This window comes from Babylonia areolata, chromosome 7 (genome assembly GCF_041734735.1).
Source record: "Babylonia areolata isolate BAREFJ2019XMU chromosome 7, ASM4173473v1, whole genome shotgun sequence".
Classification (NCBI taxonomy): Eukaryota; Metazoa; Mollusca; class Gastropoda; order Neogastropoda; family Buccinidae; genus Babylonia; species Babylonia areolata.
This window is the reverse complement of record NC_134882.1, coordinates 3249374-3261723: the sequence shown is the minus strand read 5'-3', so window position 1 is coordinate 3261723 and position 12350 is coordinate 3249374. Positions and strand designations below refer to the sequence as shown.

The following is a 12350-nucleotide window of genomic DNA, read 5'->3' as shown; positions in this document are numbered from 1 at the left end:
CTTTTTCACTGTGACAGTGACTGTTTCACTGTGATGGTGACTGTTTCACTGTGACAGTGACTGTTTCACTGTTTTGGTGACTGTTACACTGTGATGATGACTGTTTCACTGTGACGGTGACTGTTTCGATGACTGTTTCAGTGTGACAGTGACTGTTTCAGTGTTATGGTGACTGTTACACTGTGACAGTGACTGTTTCAGTGTGATGGTGACTGTTTCACTGTGACAGTGACTGTTTTGATGACTGTTTCAGTGTGACAGTGACTGTTTCACTGTGATGGTGACTGTTTCATTGTGATAATGACTGTTTCACTGTGACAGTGACTGTTTTGATGACTGTTTCAGTGTGACAGTGACTGTTTCACTGTGATGGTGACTGTTTCATTGTGATAACTGTTTCACTGTTTTGATGACTGTTTCAGTGTGACGGTGACTGTTTCACTGTGATGGTGACTGTTTCTCTTTTACGGTGACTGTTTCACAGTGATGGTGTCTGTTTCAGTGTGACGGTGACTGTTTAATTGACAGTGACTGTTTCGCTGTGATAGTGACTGTTTCGCTGTGATAGTGACTGTTTCACTTTTATGGTGACCGTCTCACTATGACAATGACTATTTCATTGTGACGATGACTGTTTCAGTGTGATGGTGACTGTTTCACTGTGATGATGACTGTTTCACTGTGATGGTGACACTTTCAGTGTAATGCTGAATGTTTCCGTGTGACAGTGACAATTTCACTTTCAGTGTTTCGGTGACTGTTTCAGTATGACGGTGACTGTTTCACTGTCAGTGTGACTGTAACTGTTTCAGTGTGACGGCGACTGTTTCACTTTCAGTGTAATGGTGAATGTTTCAGTGTTTTCTGGGTTGGGGGTTTAATGCTTTACTGATTGTCTTCAAAGTCAAAAGTATATGAAAGTAAGTCCTAATAATTTCCTGGTTTCTTTGCAATCATTTCTGTTTTGTGCTAAGACAAGTGAATGTTTTATTATCATGTTGGTAAAAATGTGTGTTCCTAGGCTTGTGTCATCTTGACAGTGTCTTGTGCTAAGAACAGGGATTGTTTTTAGAAATATATTTATATGATTGGTTTGATGTTTCTGTAGAGATATTAATGATGATACTGTTTTTGTGCAGACCAGCCATCTCCTTACTGCCAAGACGGTGCAGGAGAACATGATGATACGCAGGGACTGGTAAACACCCTTCCTTTTTTTCTTTTCTGCGGGGCGGGATGCCGGGGCTTTTTCAGTGTAAACACCACCACCCCCACTGCACCCACATTCTGGAAATTAATTCTGTGCTAGAAAATCCCCCCCCCCCCCCTTTTTTTTTTATCACTCTCTTTGTTTCTGGTTTTTTCCTTGTTCTTTATAATGTCTTTTTCTTTAATATTTTCTGCCATCCACATATATTTTGAGTTACTTCTCACTTCTAGTCTTTTGATTAGGTATAGTTACTTCTTACTTTTAGTCTGTAGTTATAGTTACTTCTCACTTTTAGTCTTTAATTATAGTTCCTTCTCACTTTTAGTCTGTAGTTATAGTTACGTCTCACTTTTAGTCTTTTGGTTTGTTATAGTTACTTCTCACTTTTAGTCTTTTGATTAGGTATAGTTACTTCTCACTTTTAGTCTTTTGATTAGGTATAGTTACTTCTAACTTTTAGTCTTTTGATTAGGCATAGTTACTTTTCATTTTTAGTCTTTTGATTAGGTATATTTACTTCTCACTTTTAGTCTTTTGATTAGGTATAGTTACGTGACTTTTAGTCTTTTGATTAGGTATAGTTACTTCTCACTTTTAGTCTTTTGATTAGGCATAGTTACTTCTCACTTATAGTTTTTTGGTTAGGTATAGTTCCTTCTCACTTATCGTTTTTTGGTTAGGTATAGTTCCTTCTCACTTTTAGTCTTTTGATTAGGCATAGTTACTGCTCACTTATAGTTTTTTGGTTAGGTATAGTTCCTTCTCACTTTTAGTCTTTTGATTAGGCATAGTTACTTCTCACTTTTAGTCTTTTGATTAGGTATAGTTACTGCTCACTTATAGTTTTTTGGTTAGGTATAGTTCCTTCTCACTTTTAGTCTTTTGATTAGGTATAGTTACTGCTCACTTTTAGTCTTTTGATTATGTATAGTTACTTCTCACTTTTAGTCTTTTGATTAGGTATAGTTACTGTTCACTTTTAGTCTTTTGATTATGTATAGTTCTCACTTTTAGTCTTTTGATTCACTTTAATTCTTTTTGATTAGTTATAGAAACTTTACTTCTCACTTTTAAATTCACTCTTATTCTTTTGATTAGTTATGGTTACTAATAATTCAATATATTAATTAATGATGATAATACGGCATCTTGAAAACACATCCCTGCAACACACAGGTACACAGACACGAATGCACAGATACTCTCAAGCACAACAATACACACAAATCATCAACAGTTTTTTTAAATAGGGTTTTAGGGTGTATGTGCTTGTATATGTTTGTTTGGGTGCTTGCGTGCGTGTGTGTGTGGTGTGTGTGTTATTTATATAAAGTGCCTTGAGGCCTATTTGGAGAATAGGCACTGTATATGTTCACATTATGATTATGATTATTATTATGATATGTTTATAGTGATGGGTGTGTGTGACAGTGAGAGGCGGCGGAGAGACGATTTGAGGGACGGGTTCCGCACTCTGAAGACAGTGCTGAACGTGGAGGGCGCCACGCTGCCCAAAATTCTGTCACAGCGCAAAATCCTCAACAAGGTCGGTCATGCTTCTTCTTCTTCTTCATCTCTTCTTCTTCTTCATCTTCTTCTTCTTCTTCATCTTCATCTTCTTCAACTCTGTGAAGAGCCAGTAGGGCACCACACAGAAGAACTGTTCACCACATTCCTCCAGGTCTGTCAGTTGTGTGTCAAAAGCCTGGGTCTCTGCACTCCGAGGAGGTGCCATGGCTGAATCTGTCAGATGTTGGTGAAGGAGGTGCTGTGGAGGTGCCATGGCTGAATCTGTCAGATGTTGGTGAAGGAGGTGTCATGACTGAATCTGTCAGATGTTGGTGAAGGAGGTGTCATGACTGAATCTGTCAGATGTTGGTGAAGGAGGTGCTGTGGAGGTGCCATGGCTGAATCTGTCAGATGTTGGTGAAGGAGGTGCTGTGGAGGTGCCATGGCTGAATCTGTCAGATGTTGGTGAAGGAGGTGCTGTGGAGGTGCCATGGCTGAATCTGTCAGATGTTGGTGAAGGAGGTGCTGTGGAGGTGTCATGGCTGAATCTGTCAGATGTTGGTGAAGAGGTGCTGTGGAGGTGCCATGGCTGAATCTGTCAGATGTTGGTGAAGGAGGTGTGGAGGTGCCATGGCTGAATCTGTCAGATGTTGGTGAAAGAGTTGTGGAGGTGCCATGGCTGAATCTGTCAGATGTTGGTGAAGGAGGTGTGGAGGTGCCATGGCTGAATCTGTCAGATGTTGGTGAAAGAGGTGTGGAGGTGCCATGGCTGAATCTGTCAGATGTTGGTGAAAGAGGTGTGGAGGTGCCATGGCTGAATCTGTCAGATGTTGGTGAAAGAGGTGTGGAGGTGCCATGGCTGAATCTGTCAGATGTTGGTGAAAGAGGTGCTGTGGAGGTGCCATGGCTGAATCTGTCAGATGTTGGTGAAAGAGGTGCTGTGGAGGTGCCATGGCTGAATCTGTCAGATGTTGGTGAAAGAGGTGCTGTGGAGGTGCCATGGCTGAATCTGTCAGATGTTGGTGAAAGAGGTGCTGTGGAGGTGCCATGGCTGAATCTGTCAGATGTTGGTGAAGGAGGTGTGGAGGTGCCATGGCTGAATCTGTCAGATGTTGGTGAAAGAGGTGCTGTGGAGGTGCCATGGCTGAATCTGTCATGTTGGTGAAAGAGGTGCTGTGGAGGTGCCATGGCTGAATCTGTCAGATGTTGGTGAAAGAGGTGCTGTGGAGGTGCCATGGCTGAATCTGTCAGATGTTGGTGAAGGAGGTGTGGAGGTGCCATGGCTGAATCTGTCAGATGTTGGTGAAGGAGGTGCTGTGGAGGTGCCATGGCTGAATCTGTCAGATGTTGGTGAAGGAGGTGTGGAGGTGCCATGGCTGAATCTGTCAGATGTTGGTGAAGGAGGTGTGGAGGTGCCATGGCTGAATCTGTCAGATGTTGGTGAAGGAGGTGTGGAGGTGCCATGGCTGAATCTGTCAGATGTTGGCGAGAGGTGTGGAGGTGCCATGGCTGAATCTGTCAGATGTTGGTGAAGGAGGTGTGGAGGTGCCATGGCTGAATCTGTCAGATGTTGGTGAAGGAGATGCTGTGGAAGTGCCATGGCTGAATCTGTCAGATGTTGGTGAAGGAGGTGTGGAGGTGCCATGGTTGAATCTGTCAGATGTTGGTGAAGGAGATGCTGTGGAAGTGCCATGGCTGAATCTGTCAGATGTTGGTGAAGGAGGTGTGGAGGTGCCATGGTTGAATCTGTCAGATGTTGGTGAAGGAGGTGTGGAGGTGCCATGGCTGAATCTGTCAGATGTTGGAATTCTGATCCAGTGTAAAGTTAAGGAGGTGCCATGGCTGAATTTGTTGGACGTTGGACTGTGTAAAGTTGGAAACAGCAAACACATTTTCCAGGTGAAGACCGGGGTGAGGCAAGAATACATAATTTGTCCATGTCAATAAGTAAATAACATGATCTTTCAAACTGTGATTTTTCCACTTTGTAAGGGAAGGGACGCAACTCTTGTCACTGTTCTCTGCAAGTGAGCCAGCGGATGAGAGTGTATGATTCCAGCATTTATGTACTGTGCTTGATTTCTTGCGTGTTTGTGTGTATTGTGAATCTACAGGGCTTTGCTGCTTCCAGAGTGAGTATTTTCATATTTAACTTGCTTTTCTGCAGGCAGATGGCCCCCATTAAGCCACTGTAAATTCATTCATTATTATTGCAGTGTTGTGTAGGATATTTTCACATAGTTGAAGGAATGTTAACTTATTTTACTGTAATTGTTGCCAATATTCTGATAAATCTAGCATGTTTTGTTTTTATTATGTTGTTTTCTGAAATCCTGCATGTGTTGTGATAAATCTAGTGTGGTTTTTTTTATAGATTTTTTATTATATTGTTTTCCTGAACAATTCCCAAAGATATTATTCTTCTCCGAGCTGGCTCCCAGTGCAGGGAACCTCAGAGGATCACTTAACTGCTTCTAGGAATGCCTGTAGGCTTCCCTCGGGGCCTGTAGCATTCTCACCCACTGACTGCGACACGTGGTTGTCTACAAAGGTGTTTTGGTGTTTGAGGAGAGACGTTTTCAGGACCTCAACCGGAAGTGTCAATCCTGCAAAGAGAGGGGACGAGAAGTGTCATCTGCTGTTACCTGCCCTCAGTGTGGCCACATGTGTGCATATGCCCTTTGAGCTGCCTTCTCATCTCTGCAGTGACTGACATCTTCATTGCTGGCCATGGACTTCTGTGAAGGAGATACCTGAAACTCTTTGTGCCCCGTGTCTTTTTCTGCTACTTCTCCCATGTCTCCCGCATCTGTGTGAAGGGTCATTGAGTCACCGCACCCTTGTCTCCCGCATCTGTGTGAAGGGTCATTGAGTCACCGCACCCTTGTCTCCCGCATCTGTGTGAAGGGTCATTGAGTCACCGCACCCTTGTCTCCCGCATCTGTTTGAAGTGTCATTGAGTCACCGCACCCTTGTCTCCCGCATCTGTGTGAAGGGTCATTGAGTCACCGCACCCTTCTCTCCCGCATCTGTGTGAAGGGTCATTGAGTCACCGCACCCTTGTCTCCCGCATCTGTGTGAAGGGTCATTGAGTCACCGCACCCTTGTCTCCCTCATCTGTGTGAAGGGTCATTGAGTCACCGCACCCTTGTCTCCCTCATCTGTGTGAAGGGTCTGTCAGATGTGTCTCAGAGCCTGGGTCTCTGCAAATGCTCCTTGTGTTGGTGACAGACTGAAAAACAGTGGAAATGGTGTGTTTGTTGGTGACAGACTGAAAAACAGTGGAAATGGTGTGTTTGTTGGTGACAGACTGAAACAGTGGAAATGGTGTGTTTGTTGGTGACAGACTGAAACAGTGGAAATGGTGTGTTTGTTGGTGACAGACTGAAACAGTGGAAATGGTGTGTTTGTTGGTGACAGACTGAAACAGTGGAAATGGTGTGTTTGTTGGTGACAGACTGAAACAGTGGAAATGGCGTGTGTGTGTTGCAGACAGTCAGTCTGATCCACTTCCACCGGCGTGTGCTGTCCTTGAAAAAGGAGGCCCTGGAGAAGTGTCGTGAGCGGCAGATTAAGCTGGTGAAGAAACTTCAAAAGCTCATTGGTAATTGGTTTTTCTTCTTACTCCTTAAAACCAAAAAACAAACAAAACAAATATATATATATATGTATGTATGTATATCCTTACCCTCACTTCCACTTCCACTCACAGTACTTCATGATTTGTTGAAAACTACCACTCACAGACTCACACATTCATTTGTATCTGCAGGTAGGGTTTTGCGTGTGTGTGACTGTTTTTAGACCCAGCATGTAGGCAGCCATTCTGTGTTTTCAGGGATGTACATGGAGGATGTCTGTTTTTCCATAAATTGCCTGAAACTGACGTGGATTACAATCCATTAATATGGGGTTTTGGTCTTTTGCATGTGTATACACTTGCATATCTGATGTGGGAGATGAGAAAAATCCTGCCTTTAATCCAGCAGGTGCTGATATGCGGATAGAAGCCAGGACCCTTAGCTTGCAAGGCCATGCTTTAAGTTACCAGTTAGCTGTTGTGTCAGTCTCAAACTCTTTTAACCCTTTGAGCCCTGAGTTTCTGAGCAATTTTTACCCTTCTGCCTGAGCTCCTGAGCCAAAATTTGCAAATAATTGGTATTAAACCCTTTGAGCCCTGACCACCGCTTTACCGGTGGCAGAGAAAAATGACATAATGTCCAGCCACCGGTTGAGCAGTGCGTAAACACTTGAAGTCTCAACCTGGCCCGTCAGGGCAGAAATCAGGGACAAAACGTGCCAGAAAACAACTGTACACAACGCAGCAAGTAATTGATATGCTTGATGATTTATCGGAAGTAGAGTATGACAATCATTACTCTGATAGTGAGGTGGAATTCAAATCGGATGATTTTGCTACAGATAGTGATATTGAAAATGAATCTGAGCATGCAGAATCAGTTAATCAAAGGAGGCGTGTCAGGTTGAGACTCTGCACGCTTCATGGTAGAAATCAATCTTTTTTATCCAAAGCAAATGCACAAAACACAGTGAAAAGGCGCGACAATGTTGGTACTACATTCGCTGACGTCAGAATATTACAGTTTTTCTGATTGGCTCTTCAATATAAGTCAACCAATAGCAAAACACGACACAAGTGTTTACGCACCGCTTAACCAGTGGCCAGGCATTATGCCACCCCTCCCCACCACCGGTAAAGCGGTGGTCAGGGCTCAAAGGGTTAAAGACTGAGTTAAATGTGCCAGGTTTAGATGGACTTCCATTATCATGCTCCAGCAGGGCTTATACAGGTTTTACAAGTCTTTAGATCTGTGGAAAAAGAAAGAAAGAAAAAGATACCTTTTTTGTAAGTCTTCAAAAATGTTTTTGATAGATAACCTAGGTTTGTAAAGGGTTTTATGTTTTGGCTCTCTTCACCAAAAAACAGGACATTGTGTCTGTCAGTGATTAATAGAGGACAGTGATGAAATGTTTGACCCGAATTGGAACTAATTTGAAGTAGAATAATGATTAAAGAAAATGATTCAGAACGGATCTGTTCAACCGCACTTGTTCCCATTTAAGCAGCAGACGATGGTGAATTTCAAGGGGCATAAACCAGCACTCAGTACTGTGCCATTTATCCAGGTTTCAGACACAATTGTGAAAAGTTTTGTCCTTTGGGGTTCTCTCTCTCTCTCTCTCTCTCTCTCTCTCTCTCTCTCTCTCTCTCTCTTTCTTTCTTTCTTTTCTCCAGTAGAAGGATATTAAATTTTGTGATTAAAAAGGTGCGGTTATGAACTGTTGTGATATTTGGGAGTGGCTGTCTCTCTGATGCTGGCAGTCACATCCACACCAGTTCCTCAGCTCCTGAAACAGTCACCTCCTGCATGTGTATATTTCATGTTTACTTGGCTGTTTTATTGTCATTGTACATATTTTTTGTATGTGTATGTGTGTGTGTGTGTGTGTGTAGCATTGTCTCATGGCCTTGTCACAACCTTTTGTGCACTGTACACAGTCCACTTGACAAAGATGCTACAGGCATGGCAAATCAAGGAGCTAACGTTTAACGGCACATAGTGGAATAATGATAATGAATGCCATTTCTGTGAGGGCTGTGACAAATGTGATGGTGGTGGTGGTTGTCGTTGCAGACGGGATGCGGGCGCATGGCGTGACGGAGAGCAGCATCAAGCAGGTGCTGAGCCAGGTGCCCGCCGACCACCTCCACCCCTTCAGCATCCCCTGCCCCACCGCCACCACCCCCACCCTACAGCACCCTGGCCCCTCCCTCTCCGCCCCCCTCCACCACGTCTCGGCGCAGGGAGATCGCTGCCAGGACAACGAGGACGTCAGGGGGGCGCGGCGACAGTGTGAAAGTGCACCCCCTGCATCAGGACTGGGCCATGACAGTTCCCTGAAGACCTGGACCCAGGCAGTGGTGGGCAGGTTGGGACCTGGCAGTGTGCCAGGGTCTGCAGCTGCAGGGGAAGGCATGGCCATGGGCAGCAGCAGTGGTGGGGGGCGTGGGGACAGGGGGACAGGGTGTGGTGGGAGCAGCGGTGTGGAGGGGCAGCATGGGGAGGGAGTGTGGGGGCAGCAGGGGAGGCTGTGGAAGGGGTGGGAGGGGGGTGAGAACGGTCAGAGGGGTGTTGGTAGAGAAGAGGACAGGTGGGTCCTGTGCAGTGACACCACCCCCACCCTCAACCCCACCTACACCCCTGACACCAGCCTCTCTGCAGACCATCAGCATGCCGGTGAGGTTGGGGAAAGGGGAGATGGGGGGAGGAGGACGGCGGGCAGCTGTGAAGGAGAGGGGTGGAGGACATCTGACGCTGTTGGTGGTGGAGGAAGGCTGCAACCCGTCACCCCTGAAAGGGGAAGAACCTCTTCAGACAGGATCCAGGGTGACCCCCCTTGTGCTGCTGTAGCTCCTGGTGGCAACGACGATGACAGGCACTGCGGTGGACAAGCTGGACCAGAGAGGGGTTCAGACAGTGACGGTCTGGGACTGGTCATCACTTCGGTCACCTCCCTCCGCAATCTGACCAGCACTCTGCAACACGTGGGCAACGTGTCCAAAGTTGCAGACAGCCAGAAGACCGCAACCACCGCTCACAAGAGCTGAGGTTGTTTTGAGGACATGTTACAATGGGGAGGTGATAGGTGTTAGGCATGGACACTGAGGGGGGTAGGCTGTTTTGAGGATAGGTATGGACACTGGGGGTGATTGATATCATGAGTGTGGTGAGGTTGGGGGGCCGGACGACATTCAGCATTGTCGTTTGGCATCAAGCAGATCTGTGAATGGCATCTCGCAGTGCTGTGAACTTTTTGGTCGCAGAGCTCTGTGTAGCTTGTAGTGTTCATATGTGACCTGTTTTTGTTTGTTTTTTTATGCTTCCTGTGACACATGACATTTGTGTGAAGCAAAATGTTGTGTGCTCAGCGTTTTCAGAGCTGTGTGCATGTACGCAAGATATTGAGCAATGCCACAGCACTGTGATTTTCCTTGAAAATGAAACAACAATCAGCATGGTGAAATATGATGTCACAAGTCTTTGACGCTGGCCTTACAGAGCTGTGAATGATATGGGGGGGAGGGGAGGGGGGCGGAAGCGATGTAGAGGAATGTCATCCATTTTTCTGTGGGCTCTTTGCCCCCACATCCCACAAACCCACACCGCCTCCCAAGGGAGCTTGCCAAAAGGCGTTGCACCATTTCTGAACTGTCTCACAGTGTTGGGCAGTAATTTGGCAGAGCAGTGTTGCAAGGTTTGATGCCTCTTGCAGCACCGTGTGCTGTTGCACACAGCAGTGTGTCACACTGTTGTGAGGTGCGTCAGTGTACTGTGCGCCTTCAACTGGAGCAGAGAGGAGAGAGTGAAGAGTTGTTGGTGGCCAAGCAGCAGTGCTGTGTCCAGCAGCGTGGTCATGTGGTGACAGCAGTGTGAAACATCAACATCAAACTGTGCCTTCTGGTTGGGAGATCACTAGAGTCTGTTGTTTATGTTTCTTTGTCTGTGTGTGTTTTAAGTATTGTTACCAGTACTGGTTGTAAGGATTTAGGATCTATAGGAATGTGTGGAAGGGAAAGTCTCTGAGGCCTGTGAGCGATGGTGGCATCCACAGGATGATAACAAAGTCTGACTTCTTGTGTTAGTGTGTGTGTGTGTGTGTTTTACCACGCTGTCTTTCCGGGGACGATGGCAGTTCCTGACCACTATCAGGGATCCCACAGAGAGTTGTGTTCCAAACACGCTGCATTCACAGCTGGCTGGAAGCTGTTTCAGGAGGAAGTTTAAAAACTCCAAGACAATGATTCTAAGCATGCAACCTATTTTTGTTCTTTACACTGTTGCTTTAGCTTGCTTACTATGTTTTTTCGTTAGTAGTGTCTGGGAAGTTATACGAGAATAGAACAAAAAGAGATGTGTGTTTTGAGCTCAAATGGCTGTTTTCTCATTGCAAAGATTAACCTCTCAAGTGGTGAGGTTGGGTGAAAAGAGATCAGCGTAAAATGAATTCTAACTGCACTTAGGACTTTTTACAGGTGTATTTTAAGCGTTGATGCTGAACTAGTCACGCTGTCCCAAGAGGAGGAAGTCCAACTGAAAAGTGGTGACTGACACCCTGACCTGTAAGCTGTGTCTGTCTCACTGACCAGCATTCCAGTCAGCAGCAGTCAAGAGGTTAACTCAATCAAGTCACAATGACCCAGTTTCCCCCTCAAATCGCACTATTGTAAGCAATTTTTTTAAAATCACAAAAAATCACTCACCCTACAAACATAAAACACCTGCCAGTGGACAGATACAACAATGAATTTACTAAAAATGCTTACCTTACGTGAAGGAACCACACACTCACCCTACAAACATAAAACACATGCCAGTGGACAGATACAACAATGAATTTACTAAAAATGCTTACCTTAAGTGAAGGAACCACACACTCACCCTACAAACATAAAACACATGCCAGTGGACAGATACAACAATGAATTTACTTAAAATGCTTACCTTACGTGAAGGAACCACACACTCACCCTACAAACATAAAACACATGCCAGTGGACAGATACAACAATGAATTTACTAAAAATGCTTACCTTAAGTGAAGGAACCACACACTCACCCTACAAACATAAAACACATGCCAGTGGACAGATACAACAATGAATTTACTAAAAATGCTTACCTTAAGTGAAGGAACCACACACTCACCCTACAAACATAAAACACATGCCAGTGGACAGATACAACAATGAATTTACTAAAAATACTTACCACATGGTTTTGATGATATAGGTAATCCAATATGATACACATTGGCAGGAAAACTTCTTTTTTTTTTTAACACAGGTAATCCACTTCTTCATGCTCTGAATCCTCCTACACTGGTTCAGTCACACTCCTGTACTCTTGGTTTGATGTGCTTATGATACTATTTATGCATACTGCATTTTAAAAAAAAAAGAGATTTGATTAGAATATGTTGGGGAAAAAATAACAAAAAACTGATTGCTGCTTGCAGTCTTGAAAAACACACTGAAAAACATTTGCCAAACTGTACACTCATAGGAAAAGACACCACACGTACGCTTTTTTCACACAATCCGAGTCTGAAATTTTGTCACCTGCATTGTCGAACAATCCAACAACAGCATCTTCATCACCAGACCCAGTTTCATGAATCAGTTTGAGTGCTTGAGCCATTCTTATGTTACGCACGAATTGGTTTCGCCTTGGTGCCGCCATGTTGAAAACCATGTGATGTCAATTTCGGGTTGGCTGGTTCACAAAGAAAACTACTACAGAATGAACCAACAATGATCTAAGGGAAGGAACTCACAAGAAAAGTGTCTGAGTTCTGGAAATCATGAGTTATCACCCTTAAAGTAAGATCGATAACATTTTTTTTTTTAAATCAAAATATGTCGAAACAATGCGTCCGACACGCTTTCAAGTGAACAGAACAGCGTCAGAAATCTGCATCCGACTAGACTCGATTGAGTTATTAACCTGTAGGCTAGAACCACAAACATTTTGTTGACTCCGAAGTTGGTTGCATGTTCAGAAGTAACTGGTATGCCCATGCCTTGAGCAGAATGGTTTCATCAGTTTCT

At 44.6% G+C, this 12350-nt stretch overlaps 1 protein-coding gene across 1 annotated transcript in view; it reads left to right on the top strand.

Moving 5' to 3' along the window:
• The window catches only part of LOC143284263 (uncharacterized), a 63752-nt gene extending 51609 nt beyond the window's left edge, over positions 1–12143 (top strand). Inside the window, exons 9-12 of the mRNA XM_076590948.1 lie at positions 1140–1198; positions 2642–2756; positions 6212–6323; positions 8377–12143. Of these exons, the coding sequence (XP_076447063.1) occupies positions 1140–1198; positions 2642–2756; positions 6212–6323; positions 8377–9350 (1260 nt within the window). The 3' untranslated portion in view covers positions 9351–12143. The remainder of the gene's footprint in view (positions 1–1139; positions 1199–2641; positions 2757–6211; positions 6324–8376) is intronic.
• The last annotated feature ends 207 nt before the right edge of the window (positions 12144–12350 follow it).